This window comes from Naegleria gruberi (genome assembly GCF_000004985.1).
Source record: "Naegleria gruberi genomic scaffold NAEGRscaffold_14, whole genome shotgun sequence".
NCBI classification, from domain to species: domain Eukaryota; phylum Heterolobosea; class Eutetramitea; order Acrasida; family Naegleriidae; genus Naegleria; species Naegleria gruberi.
In genome coordinates this window covers 300,995-315,838 of record NW_003163313.1, presented here as the reverse complement: position 1 = coordinate 315,838, position 14,844 = coordinate 300,995, and the positions used below count along the sequence as shown (strand labels likewise).

Genomic DNA, 14,844 nt, shown 5'->3' with positions numbered 1-14,844 from the left:
TTGTGTGATTCGACTGTGAAAGTAATACAAAATCACACACACAGAGCAATGTGTAAATTTAAGGCGCGTATAATGTTCATTCAATCACTGAACATTATAAATACAAACACCTTTTTAATTCACATCAATTCACAAAAAAACAAAACAAAGCCTTCTCAACTGTAAAATACAACACAACTAAATTTAAACTTTCTGTTGTTTAACATCACACATCTCAATCTCAATATAACATTCAACTACCACAACTTACTAACTAACAATTCAGAATGAAGAAAGTAATTTTAACAAGATGTTCATCACCATTACAAACTTCCGAATCAAGTCAACCAACAATTGATCATCTTAATTGTAATGAAACATTAAATGAATCAATTGTATTAATGCAAGGATCAACAAGTGATTTCCAATCATCTACAACAACAACAACAACTAATGAATCATCAATATTATCATCACCTAAAAGAACTAGAAAGATTTATAAAAGAAATCAACAATATCAACAACAATATGAACAATCAATGAATAATGAACAACAAATTCATTTATTAAGAATTCAATCACTTTCAATGGCAGATGATGAAAGTGATAATGATGATATTGTCATTCCACCACCACTTACTATTCATGATTCTCCAATTCCATCTTCATTATCTTATCAAATAAGACTATTCAATCCACAACCACCAATACTTATAATAATAATACAGGTACAGGTACAACTTGTACAATTACATCTAACAATTTAACTACTAGTATGACACCAACTACTTCTAATAATAATATATTACAATCAATGAGTCAATTACCAATTACTCCAATTAGAACTATTGATTCTAAATTATTTAATCCAACAACAACAACAACAAATTACAACAAAACAAGAAATGATTGAAGAAGATTCATCACCTCTTGTTGATTCTAAAGATAAAGATGAAGATTATGTTCAAGAATCATCAGATGGTTCATCAGATGAAGATATTAGTAATATGATTGATGAAGATTATGAAGAACCAACTCCAATTAAAACTTGTACCATTACTACAACTAGTTCAACTGGAAGAAGAAAGAAGAGAACTAATTCATCACGTACTCCAATTGCATCTCATTCAACTTTGACTTCTAATACTTCCAATACTGCTAATACTACAAATGCTACAACTGGTGATGCTGTTGATGATATTGATATTGCTAATGGACCAACACAAACATTATGTTGTTTGAAAGGTTGTGATCATGCCATAAGTAATAGATTAAGATTTTCATTGAGAACATGTAAAGATTCTGATTTTAAAGTTGATTATATGAATAAGGGTTTCAATTGGGTCTGTAATTATCACTACTTCCATGATTTGTATTTATATAAGAAGAGTCAAAAGAATTCAAATAACAACTCTTCAACTACTTCAACTACAAAGAGAAAGAGATCTAAATCTAATGCAACTACTACTACAACTACTACTAAACAAGAAGATCCTGCAGTTGTTATTCCAACTATTTCAGTTACTACTCCACAACAACAATCAACTAATTCATTTGAAGCAACCATTACTAATATGATTCCTTCATTACTTCATTCTAATTTATTACTTTCAAGTCAACCAGTGCCTGTTGCTACTTCAACAACAACAACAAAGAGAAAGAGATCTTCTTCCAATGTTAATACAGCCAAGAAGAGTAAAACAATTGTTGATTCAGTTGTTTTAAATACTTCAATGAATTTCCAAACAACTTCAACTCCATCAAGTTTAATTTCATCTTCAAAGATGACATTTGGTAATACAACAAGTGGTGTTGCTACTAAAAAGAAGAATCTCAAAGTATCAACACAAGAATTAACATTGACAAATTCAAATTATGCTCAACCTTCACCTGTTAATACTGATGATGTTATGGCTTTAATTAATTTTTCAATGGGTATTTCAATGTAAATAAAAAAAAACAATTTTGATTCAATGTAGTTCAGTTAAAATATTTATTTCTATTTAATCTTTAACAATAATTTGTAACCAAAAGTTAAAAATACTTTATTCCAATAATTTTTGAACAGTTGACCATTTCACTTTTTTTTGATAGCAATCACACTGCAATCAAATAATCATTTCGCCAAGTTGTTGGTGAATGCTGCAGACAAGTATCATGGAAGGTGATTGCTGTGAAAAAACCTTGAAGTGGTCACTGCAGTTTTATCATTTCAAATGAATTATTATTTCTTCAATTTGATACAGATTAAATTTTTATTACAAAAATTAAATATATTTTATTAAATATTTATTAATTAATTTAAAATAATATTAACAATATTTGTAAATTGCATAGATGTAACAGAATTTGAAAAATTCTTAATATAATTAATACCATTATCTTCAGCATTTGCCAATTCAGGTTCAATAGGAATACTTCCTAAAAATGGAATATTATATTCATTTGATAATTTTTGACCACCACCACTACCAAAAATAAAAGTAATTTCTTTACAACATGGACAAACATAACCACTCATATTTTCAATAATACCTCTAATTGGAATATTTAACTTTTTACAAAAATTAATTTCTCTACTAACATCAATAGTTGAAACATTTTGTGGAGTTGTTACAATAATTGAATTAATATTTTTAAAATCTCTTAATAATTCTGCAAGTGTAATATGTTCATCTGATGTACCAGGTGGTGTATCTATAATTAGAAAATCTAATTCTTTCCAACAAACATCTTGAATAAATTGTTTAATCATGGAATTCTTTTTAGGTCCTCTCCATATCACTGCATCATCTTTATTTTTTAATAAAAATCCAATACTCATACATTTTAATTCTCCATTTTTAGTAATATTGTTATTATTATTAATATCATTTAATTGATTTGTATTATCATTTAATTGATTAATATTATCATTTAATTGATTAGATTGATTAGTATTATCATTTAATTGATTTAATTGATTTAATTGATTAATATTATTATTATGAATAATATCAATATCAACAGGTAACCAACCATCTTGTGATTGAACAATTTCCTTATTTGAAACACCTAAAATACCAGGTACAGATGGACCACAAATATCAACATCTAAAATACCAACTTTATATTTCATATTTGCTAATGTTAATGCTAATTGACATGAAACTGTTGATTTACCAACTCCTCCTTTACCTGATAATACTATTATAATGTTTTTAATGTGACTTAATTTTTCAGAAAATAATTGTTCTTGCATTTTTATATTAATATTTTTATATTGTTTAAACACACAGATTATGTTATTATTATTGAATGATAGTGATAATGAAAAATGTACACTTGGATCGGAATAGATAAATGAACAGTTGTTATAATAGCAGCAGTTTAGTTGTGATAATAGTGTTATTTTTTTTAAAGAATCAGAATCACACAACCGATGATGTACTCCATGGCTGAAGAGTTCTTGATTTTATGAAATAATGGAGTCCATTATTTGATGAGAATATTATTAATGCATACATACGATTATACGTACGCACTTATGGAAAGCATAATAATAATGAAAATATAAAAAGGCCTAAGGAAATGTGATCATCCAATAGCATGATTCATTCAGAATAAATTCCTCATTAACTTTTCATCATCTATTATTATAATATGTTACTAATATTACTCTATTATATTTAATAAATAATTTTATTCTGCTTGTGGTGTTGGATATTTCTTCCATAAATCTAAAAATCCATTAATTATTATTATTATTATATTATTATTATCATCATATTACATCCAAATATCATCACATAAATATTATCCAATTTAAATATATCATTATCATCATCATTATAATACATACATTTAGTAAATAATATCATTGAAACAGCATTAACGATGAGAGGAATAACACTTGTTGTAAATTTATCAACATTTTCTTCAAATTTAGCCTTTTTATCTTCCAATGTCATATCATCCGATTGAATCACTGTATCTACAAAGTTATCATATTTAGTAGCAAACCAAGAAGTCATTTTTTTATATATTTTGATTTAATTTGATTGAAATTTAATATTTAATAATAAATAATATTGTTATTAATAGTAATTTTATACTACTTGTAATATCAAATTAGTAGTAGTCATAGATTATAGTAGTCATAAATAAAAGAGTTATTATAAAAATTAATTTATTACAATTTAATATTAAAAACAGATTCAATCTTTTGAACTAATTGATTAACAATTAAATCTTGATTTTGAATTGTAAAATCTAAATGAGTATTAATCTTGTAATCTTGTTCCTTCTTGTATGGTCTATTTGTAATTCTCTTCTTTGTTAACATGGCATGAGCAATATAACATGAACGTAATGATGATTTTTCAACAATACTTGTTAATAATTCATTATCATTATTATCAGTATTATTGTTATTATTGTTATCATTAATTAAATGTTTAACAGATAAATAGGATAATACATTGAGAATATCACCTCCATTATTATTATTATTATTATTATTGGTAATAAATTGATTTTTCCATTCTTCATTTAAATCATTTAATGATTTACCTAAAGTAATTTTTTGATAATCCATTTGTAATAATTTATAGAGTGAATCAGCTTGATCAATAGAATTAATAGTTTTTAAATATTGGAATTTCAATAAATGAGCTCTATAATCAGATGGTGATAATTCCAATGCTTTTTTTAATGCTTTACTAGCAAGTAAATATTTTCTACTCTTTAAATAAATAGTTACACCATAAATATGTGTAATAATTTCATTTGAATGATATTCTTCTAATTGTTTCAAATATTTAGTACATTCATCAAATAAATTAATTTTAGAAGAAAGATATAATCCATTCAAATCTTCATCTTTTCTCAAATCAATATTTTGGAAATTTGAAATGTAATCATTCTTAAAATTACCATATTCAGTTGGTGAATCAAATGTAATTCCTTCCTTTTCTTCTTTTTGTTTTAATAATAATAAATAAACATTCAATAATCCACAAACTGAATGGAAATAGAAATATTGTGAATATAACTTGTCATAATATTTCATCATTTCAATATATGATCTAAGTGTCATCTTTCTAATTGAATAAGTATGGAAATCAAATTGATCTTCATACATTTCCATAAAATGTTGAACTGTATAATAATATCTACGAACAGCCATTGATAATTCTCCCTTTCTATAATGAGCATCACCACATTCATTTTCAAACCATAAACATTGCATATCATGAACATTATTACGATGATAAATAGCACCATCTTCAATTGGAATTAAATTAGAATCCTTTTCTTCTTCTTCCTTCTTTTCAAGATCTTGTTGTGATGAAGATGATGTTTGAGTTTGTTGAGTTTGTTGAGGTTGTTCTTGTTGTTGTTTGGCCTTTTCCTTTTCTTTTGCTTCTTCTTCCTTCTTTGTTGCAGGATCTTTTGGATGTTTAGCAAAGATACCAATCATTTCATCAGCCTTAACAATTTCATCATGTCTTGTCCAATATTTGGTTGCTTTAGTATTTAAATAACGATCAGATAAATCCATTAAACGTGCTTGTTCCATACATAAAGCAGCTTGTTCAGTATTAAATAAATGTTTGTAAAATTTAGCCTTGAGCATGTACAATTCAATAAGAGTTGGAGTATGTTCAATAGCTCTATTAACATATTCAAGAGCCTTATCATATTGATGAATGGCATCATAATGTTGTGATAAATAAACATAAATCCAAAGTAAAATGGTTGGATCTTTGTTAGTAGTAGTAGTAGAAGTATTAGAAGTATTAGAAGTAGTATTGGATTCTTCTTGATTCATTCTTTCTAACATGGCTTGTTCAATGAGTGCAATTTTACAAGTTTGTTTTTGATAAATTGATTTCAAAGTTTTAAAAAGTGATGGAATAGTCTTGGTAAAATATGGTTCAACAAATGAATTCAATTCCTTTTTAAATCTTTCATCATTTGAATTGTTATATGGTGGACAGAGAGAAAGAATAATCATTTTAAGAACTGGTGATTTTTCTCTAAATTCCTTCAAATCTTCACTTGTTGTATACATTTCAAATAATTTCAATGCAACTTCTTCTTGTTGATTATTATTAGATTTAGAATCATCGAGGAGGAATCTATTTTCACTTGTATTAAATCCACAAGCTAATTGATATTTACCATAATAAGAATAATCTTCTGAATTCTTCTTAATTAATTGTAAAGCAATCTTTTTAGCATGATCTAATTGATTTAATTTAATATAACAATCAGCAAGTAATTCCAAAGTTGAAAGTTCATCAGCTAAAAATTTAGTATTAGCTAATAAAGAATCAGCACATTCCTTATATTGACCATTTTCATACATCATTTGTGCTAAATAAAGTAATAATTCTGATTTTTCAAATTTGTAATTCTTACTATCCTTATTACTTTGTTCAAAAAGTGCTGTCATGTATTTATCAATAGTTTGAATAGCGCCTGTTAAATTTCCACTTAAATGTTGAGCAACAGCATAACCTAACCAAAATGCACCAATACCTGGTTTTAATTCAATTAACTTTCTTCTACTTTCAATCGCTCCTTTATAATCTCTTGAATGAATTTGAACATTACTCAATTCACGCCAAGCTTGAATTTCATTAGTTGGATTAAATTTTAATGAATTTTGGAAACAAGTAATTGCTTGAGAAATTTTAAAATCTTCCTTATACATTAATCCATAAACATGCCAACAAATAAATGACTTGTTATTAACATATTCCAAAGCCTTTTTAACCATATTATAAGCATCTTTTTTATATGTCTTGTCATATAACATTAATTCATCACCAATACTATTATTACTATTACTAGTACCGTTAGAAGTAGTACTACTAGAATTTGTAGTAGAATTCTTATTATAATAAAAATTAGTATTAAATTCAACACGCTTGTTAATTTCTTGTTCTTTAAGATATCTTGTTAATAAAGCCTTCATAGCCATTGTATCACCATGTTGTGGATAATCTCTCAAAATATTATCAGCATAGGACAAGGCTGTTTGATATTGTTTTTCTTCATAAAATTTAATAAGATTACGGAATAGTGCTTCATATTTAGAAGGTAATGTTTGAGTTGTTGTTGTTGCTGTAGCAGACTTGTTGGTAGCAGATTGTTGACTTGTTGCTGCTGCTGAAGTTGTTGATGATGAAGTGGCACCACGCTTCTTGGTCATTTTTTTAAAGCAAAAACAAAAATTTTATTTTTCAACAAGAAATTAAAATTCATTATGAGAATAATTTAACATAAACTGCATTGAGTGTTTATTTTCAATTTAAAATTGGGCGAATTTGAGTAAAATTTGAATAAAATTGTAACAATTTTGTAAAATTGAGATTATCAGCCAATCCATAATTGTAAAAATTAATACCAATTCACAACTTTCAGCGTGGCGCAGACATTTGAACGGATAATGAGTACAAATTGGCGGATGAAATGCCAAGTGCATACTTTTATAATTACTCCCTTAAGAAAGAACATTTTTGAGATTAAGTTCGAATAATGAAATGATCTTTTTTAATAAAGAGAACTGATATTCATTGCTAATAAACATCCAATTCAATAACATTCGGTAAAGAAAGGTAGTTTACAATAACAATCATCTTCAAAATAATATTCATGCGTCCGTTCAATTTCATCAGTCAATTAAGTGAGTACGCACTCACTTAATAATGACTCCACTACCTTTAAGCATTCCAACACGTAACCAGCCATGCCTCCTAGGAGACGGTTTTGCCATAATCATTAATTTAATTTTAACATAATTTGCTCATAATCAAACCAGAATACACCATAATTTTGACGTAATTTTCCCGTAATAAAAACCAAAAAAAATACACAATCACATCATAATCTCTTCGGAATTATCATATAATTATACAGCAATTCACAACCGGATTTGTCATTTCCAGGCAAAAATATTGGATTTATTACGGATATTATTACGAGGTAATTATTAATTAAATTACGTAATAATTGTATTAACATTATGAATTTAATATGGAATAATTATGTAAATATATTGGAATAATTATTACAGAATTTACGATAGATTTTTGACCTAATTATTTTGTAAAATTATGAAATATATTTAATTTTAATTGAATTTGATTTATTTGATTATTTACAGTAAAGCAAATTACACAGAAACTAACAAATATTGAAACAATGGGAACTGTACAAAGGGAAATGACTGTAGTTTCTGTTGTTGCAACAGATGAACATGAAGATGAAAGAGTTATGTGTTGGAATTGAGTGAATTGACTGTGAAGTGACTCCAAAGGCAACAGAATTAGTTGACCAATTAACTAAGGAAATTAATATTCAATATTGAATTATTGAATTATTGAAAAATTGAAAACTTCAGTGTAACTTACGTGATTGTGGAATTAAATTTGGAAATTAATTAAATTCGGAAATTAGACTGAATAATAATAATAATAATAATAATAATATTGGAATATTTGAATTAAAAGTTGATAACAAACCATATCTACAGCCATAGAACTATCAATTTTAGTTTTTTTGTTTTTAGTTGGTTCGGATAATTTATCTCTATAAGCTTTATATTGATCATCTTGTTCATAAATTATTGCCTCATCTTCTACTGCAAATTTCTTACCAGAATCACGTGTTTTTTCTACTTGCTTTCGTTTCAAATTCTTCTTCTTGTTGCTCTTATAAGCTCGGCAACAGTTCAACACTATTTCATCAATCTGAACAGTAAAATTAAACAAACTATTAGCTATTATAATCTAACTTACGATTAAATTAAATTGTTTTTCATCTTTTTCACAATTATTTTTTAAACTTTGAATTTGTGCATTGTTAGCAAAAAAATTTGTTACTGCCACCAATGATGTTGCAGCTACTTGTTGTATTTCTATGTCAGAGTCTGCTCTTAGTTTCTTTGGAAATTGTAACAAAATCAATTAATTACTTACCAAGGAATAATAGCTAACGTTGGTTTCATTAATAATTTCCAAGTATCTATCTTGCAAAGGTTTCAACAAGGTGACAAAGTTGTCAGGAACAAGACTTGTACAATAAGACAGTTTTTGGTGGTGTGTCTTTGTCGTTTTTCTTTTCTCCACCTCTTTTTTTCGTTTTTTGGGAGGTGTTACGGTGGAATTTGTAATAGATGTTGTTGTACTTAACATTATGTTTTGGATGGTTTTTTTTTAATAATTTACAATACGAAATTATTACGTAATGATTTTGTGTTTGGTGGAATACATTGAAAAATAACCACTATTTGGTAGAATTTCATATGGTTTACAATGCTAAAAAAATGATTACACAAAAACCTGGTAACAATGTATCCCTTGATTTTCTCACAAAAGCAACAAAATGCGATAAATGTCAAAAAGAGGAAGAGTACTATGTGTATGAATGTGCAAAATCTTCATTTGATTTAAGTTTATGTTCTTCATGTCGTGATTGTCAAACAAAACGCTGGGTCTGTCCTTTTTGTTGTCAAACATTTACAAAGGGAGATTTATTAAAAAAGCATCTTAATAGATGTTCTAAGGGAAATTGTTCTCTTGCAAAGATAGATACTGTATCAAGATTTAATTGTTGTAATTTTATCATGAACAGTGAAAATTGTTACACTCACATTATTAATTCACATTGTACACATTTGCTAAAATCTAAAGACAGTAGATTACCAAAGCTGACTGAATACGAATCGCAACAGAAGAAGCTAAAACAAAACGGAATTCACTCACAACAAGTTTTAGCTGAAGGTAGTATTTTCGGATTTGCTAATACAATTGAAACTCCCTTTTCAATAATTGACACTCTTTATTTTCCAGTTTCAGAAATATTTCACAAAGAATCGGATGTAAAATGTGAAAAAATTGGAAATTTTGTTTTTAAAGAGCTACCATATGATTTGGGGTGTGAAATTTTAAAAGATGTGAATGGAAAGGGTGTATTTCAATCAAAAGAAGAAATATACTGTTATATTTTGGTTAATCATTTCAAATTGTGTAAAAGTGGGTACGATTTCCTTAGAGATATGTTCAAATACATGGTCCCTGAATCAACTTTTAACGAAATTCCTTGTTACGATACATTACTCGAAAGGAAAAAAGCAATGATCAATTTTGAATACAAACAAGAGGATGGATTTGCAGCAATTTCATTTGAGAATAATTTGAAATTGTTGTTGAAAGATCAAGCAATCACAAAACACATGTGCTTAACACGAAAAGAATATTTTGAAAAAAAGAATATACAAAAGAAAGAAAATCAACCTTACTTTTCAAAAATATTTGGTGAATACCTTGCTAAATGCCCTGAAGATGCATTTCCATTTCTAGTTTTAGAATATTTTGATGATTTTGCTAAATTCAGAACAAAAACCAAGTCAACATGCGCCTCCTATTTCACAAGTTACAATTTTGATTCAGATTTCATGTCAAGTTTAAGCGCAATTCGTGTAAACGGTTTTTCATGGAGTAATGAAGGATTTTGGAAAATGACTGATTCAATTATTCAAGATTTTGAAAATCATGATGGTAAAATCATTACAGTGAAACATCCAACTACAGGAGAAGATATTAAGCTATTCATTTGCTGTATGGGATTTTTATTAGATACACCTGAAAGATTGAAATGTTTAGCACTTATGAAAAATGAATGTTCCAGATGTTTAGATGCGTCAGACAACCTTGACAAAACACCAACAGATTTAATGGGTGCATCCGCGTTTAATCCAACATGTGTACACACATTTAAAAGGAGAGAACATTCAGAAATGAAAGATATTGTTGAGAAATTATCAGAATTACCTAAAATTGCAGATTCTAAACAAAATAGAATTGCAAGGAAAGGTGTAAAAGAACAAACTTGGGAAGAGGAGAGATTCAAAAGTAAGCAAATGTCAACAAACAAAAGAAAACAATTGATGAATCAATTAATTGTCAAAACATTCATCAAATCAAGATTTGTTACTCAAATAATGATAGATCCGTATCGTAGATCTGTAGTTGATTTCTTTCATTTAGAAATTCAAGGATTATTTCGAAAACATCTCAAATTACTTGTACAAGCATTAGAATATGCGACTGCTATGGATGATTTAATTGAAATATCAACAAAGTATACTCTTCCAAATGGAAAAAAGCTTGAATTAAGAATGGATATTGACACTCTTTCAGGTATTTCAATGTTAGATTTTATTATTATGAGTGCTCCTATTATTTGTGAATTAATTTACAATAATAATCAAAAGTTGAAAATAGATTCTTCTAAAAAAGGATTACTCTATCAAGGATGGATTCTTCACTTACAATATTTTATAAGGTTATTAAGGGGGAATTATACTCATGATGATATTGTGTATTGTGAAAAAGTATTTACAAAATTTCAATCCATTTTTACATATTGTTTTGGCAAAGATAATTGCCAATTTCCGAATTATCATTGGGCAACGCACATTTTTGAAGATTGTGTACTTTTTGGGGATGTTACATGGTTTTGGGCGTTGATTTTTGAATTGAAACATTCTGAATTCAAACAATTTAATGATAGAAGTAATAACAAATTACTTGAAGTTAGAGGGTTGCAACATGAAGTTGGAATGAATACATTATTTGCAGATTATCCATTTACAAGACGATTAGTTGGTAAAACACTTGATGTTGCTAGAAAATCATCACTTAAGGTTGGAATGTATATTCAATTCGATAGATTTATTGGGAAGATATCTCAATTAGGGGATAATGTTGTTTGTTGTGATGAAATTTTTACGCTTGGAGAGTTGTGTTATGTATCATTAATGTACAAACTATTCATTCACTCAGTTGCCACTTCAGTAATTCCTCTTTCAAAGATTAATAGCGTGTGCAGTGTAATCAGATTTCCAGGTCTTATTGCTCTCAATCAATTTTCATTCTGTATGAATTATTACCAATAAATACTGGCAATAATTTTCAGTTAATTAATTTCAAAATAAAACAATAATAAATAATCTAATAAAAACTGTAATTTTTATTTGTAATAATTCACATAATTTTATTAAAATTCTTCACGTCATAATACCTAATGTAATACTTCCATAATTCAAATCCGTAATTAAAAAAAAATATTTTTTGCCAGAATTTTGCGATAATAATCCACAATTAACCATAATAGCCGTCTCCAAGGCTTGGAATATTCTCTGCGTTCATTCATTAAAAAAAACCTCGAGAGAGATTTGGTTATCCTTCATCATTTCTAGCCTTTTTACTACTATTCATCATAGGATAGAGAAGGAGAAGACACAATAGATAAATATCATCAAATACAATAATATACTATTATTATATACTATTTCATATATATTAAAGAAGAAAGAGAGAAGGCTAATTCTATCAACAATACAACAAACAACAATATATCAATTACATCAAAATGGGATTATTAAAAGCAGGTACACCACTCAAGTGGACTGATGCACTTTCATTAATTGACTATGTAAAAGAACATGGTATTAAACAATTTATAATAATTTATAACAAGGTAAAAGATAGAACTGATAAAGAATTGAAATGGGGAGATGAAATTGAATATTTATTGTTAGAAAAAGATTCCGAATCACGTCAAGTTTATTTATCATTACATGCTAAACAAGTATTAGATGTTTTAATGAAAGAAGAAGAAGATTTTAATTCAAAATTGATAACACAAGCACCATTAGCAAGTTGGAAACCAGAATATGGTAGATTTATGTTAGAAGGTACACCTTTCTTTCCATATGAAGGATGTATTTCTTGTTATTTGAAATGTGAAGAATCAATGCAAAAAAGAAGAATGATTGCACAATCAATTGTTCCAAAGATTTTACAACAATTCAAATCACCAAATGTTACAAATTCTGTTATTACAATGTCTTTATTTCCATTATTAGGTGCAACAAGTAAAGTATTGAATAGTGATATTAATAAGAGTCAATTTAATAAGATTGGTGATATTTTACCATTAAGTGATGATGAAAGTAATGAAATGTTAACTTTTAATGGACCAATTGCAAGATCACCATACATTCCAGATATTATTACAAATGAACATCCAAGATTTGGTACTCTAACTAGAAATATCAGATTGAGAAGAGGTAAAAATGTTAACATTCTAGTACCATTATATATTGATGAAAATACTAATGTTAATATTGGTAAACAAGTTCATCATTTGGATAATATTACATCTTCTTCAACAACTAGTTCATCAACTCTAACAAATTTATATCCAAATATTGATGAAATTATTCAACAAAAGAAGGAACAAGTACTTTCATCTTCATATGCACAAAGATTGATAACAGATTTTGAACATTTTATTCATATGGATGCAATGGCATTTGGAATGGGATGTTGTTGTATGCAAAGTACATTATTAGCACGTGATATTCATGAAGCACGTAATTTATATGATCAAATGGCAGTTTTATGTCCAATAATGTTAGCACTCACAGCAGCAACACCAATGGCACGTGGATTATTAGCAGATACAGATGTACGATGGAATATTGTTAGTGCAAGTGTTGATGATAGAAGAGATGAAGAAAATAATACAATTTCTAAAAGTAGATATGATTCAATTAGTTTATATATTGGTGAAAATGAACAAGCAAAACAATTTAGTGATTTGGAAATTGAAATTGATGAACAATCATATAATACTTTACGTGAAAATAATATTGATGAACAATTATCAAGACATATTGCACATTACTTTATACGTGATCCACTTGTTATATTTACTGATTGTAAACAAGTTGATGATGAAAATGAATCTGTTCATTTTGAAAATTTACAATCAACCAATTGGCAAACTGTTAGATTTAAACCACCTCCAGGTCCAAATTCATCAATTGGATGGAGAGTTGAATTTAGAGTTATGGAAGTTCAATTAACTGATTTTGAAAATGCTGCATTTACAGTTTTTATTGTTTTATTAACACGTGCTATTTTATCATTCAAATTGAACATGTTAATGCCACTTTCACAAGTTGATGAAAATATGAAAAAGGCACATTTAAGAGATGCTGTATTGAATCAAAAGTTTTCATTTAGAACTTGTTTAGATTCTGATTTGAATTCTAAAATTTCATCTGAAACTTTTTCTAAATGTACAAAGGAATTAACAATTAATGAAATTATGAATGGTGTTCAAGAACAAGATAAGAAATTTATTGGATTAATTCCTCTTGTTAGAAAATATCTTGATCAAATGCATGTTGAAGTTAATGATAGAATTAAATTGGAAAGATATTTAAATTTAGTTAGTTTGAGAGCAAGTGGTAAATTACAAACTAATGCTGCTTTTATTAGACAATTTATTAGAAATCATCAAAATTATCAAAAAGATAGTGTCATTACACAAGATATTGCTTTTGATTTAATTGAAATGGCTGAAAAGATTTCAACTTATGAATTTATTCCTGATTCTTTATTGGGTGGTTTTAATGATTTTGCCAAGACTGGTAGTCAATAAATAATAATAATAATTATTGTTTTTTTAAATTCATCTCAACTACAATTTGAATATATATTGAATGAATATTGAATGGATTGAATGAGAAGAATATAGAGAACATGTAATGTTATAAAGTGAACTATTAACACAACTAAAAGTGAAATGAATTAACTTTTAGATGAAATTATAGTTTGACAATTCACCTTCATTTGGTCCTATCATCCAAAATTGTTTCAACACATCTTATTTCATGTGCATTTTAGTGATTCACAATTTTCATTACAGTAGTGAGGATTCTTCAACAACATTGTTAAACATGATCATCAAATAGCCTTGTTGTTGATGTTATTGTTGGATGTAGTGTTTTTAAAAAAA

At 27.2% G+C, this 14,844-nt stretch overlaps 6 protein-coding genes across 6 annotated transcripts; 4 read left to right on the top strand and 2 right to left on the bottom strand.

Moving 5' to 3' along the window:
• Positions 1 to 380: 380 nt before the first annotated feature.
• NAEGRDRAFT_65509 (uncharacterized protein) lies at positions 381 to 746 on the top strand (the record flags this gene model as incomplete). The annotated part of the gene is made up of 1 exon (XM_002679318.1): positions 381 to 746. One exon carries the CDS (start codon positions 381 to 383, stop codon positions 744 to 746), a length of 366 nt encoding a protein of 121 aa, XP_002679364.1.
• A 138-nt stretch (positions 747 to 884) lies between these two features.
• NAEGRDRAFT_65508 (uncharacterized protein) lies at positions 885 to 1,928 on the top strand (the record flags this gene model as incomplete). The annotated part of the gene is made up of 1 exon (XM_002679317.1): positions 885 to 1,928. The coding sequence occupies one exon, from the start codon at positions 885 to 887 to the stop codon at positions 1,926 to 1,928; it is 1,044 nt and encodes a 347-aa protein (XP_002679363.1).
• A 347-nt stretch (positions 1,929 to 2,275) lies between these two features.
• Positions 2,276 to 3,220, bottom strand: NAEGRDRAFT_32117 (uncharacterized protein; the record flags this gene model as incomplete). The annotated part of the gene is made up of 2 exons (XM_002679198.1): positions 2,276 to 2,814; positions 2,998 to 3,220. The coding sequence occupies 2 exons, from the start codon at positions 3,218 to 3,220 to the stop codon at positions 2,276 to 2,278; spliced, it is 762 nt and encodes a 253-aa protein (XP_002679244.1).
• Positions 3,221 to 4,984: 1,764 nt separating this feature from the next.
• On the bottom strand, positions 4,985 to 7,075 carry NAEGRDRAFT_350 (uncharacterized protein; the record flags this gene model as incomplete). The annotated part of the gene is made up of 3 exons (XM_002679197.1): positions 4,985 to 5,284; positions 5,456 to 6,756; positions 6,895 to 7,075. Coding segments are annotated over 3 exons (1,782 nt in total), but the record flags the coding sequence as incomplete, so codon positions are not given.
• A 2,220-nt stretch (positions 7,076 to 9,295) lies between these two features.
• Positions 9,296 to 11,929, top strand: NAEGRDRAFT_65505 (uncharacterized protein; the record flags this gene model as incomplete). Its single annotated transcript, XM_002679316.1, has 1 exon — positions 9,296 to 11,929. One exon carries the CDS (start codon positions 9,296 to 9,298, stop codon positions 11,927 to 11,929), a length of 2,634 nt encoding a protein of 877 aa, XP_002679362.1.
• A 474-nt stretch (positions 11,930 to 12,403) lies between these two features.
• Positions 12,404 to 14,513, top strand: NAEGRDRAFT_79090 (glutamate-cysteine ligase catalytic subunit). Its single transcript, XM_002679315.1, has one exon. It carries the CDS (start codon positions 12,406 to 12,408, stop codon positions 14,485 to 14,487), a length of 2,082 nt encoding a protein of 693 aa, XP_002679361.1. The 5' UTR covers positions 12,404 to 12,405; the 3' UTR covers positions 14,488 to 14,513.
• Positions 14,514 to 14,844: the final 331 nt, after the last annotated feature.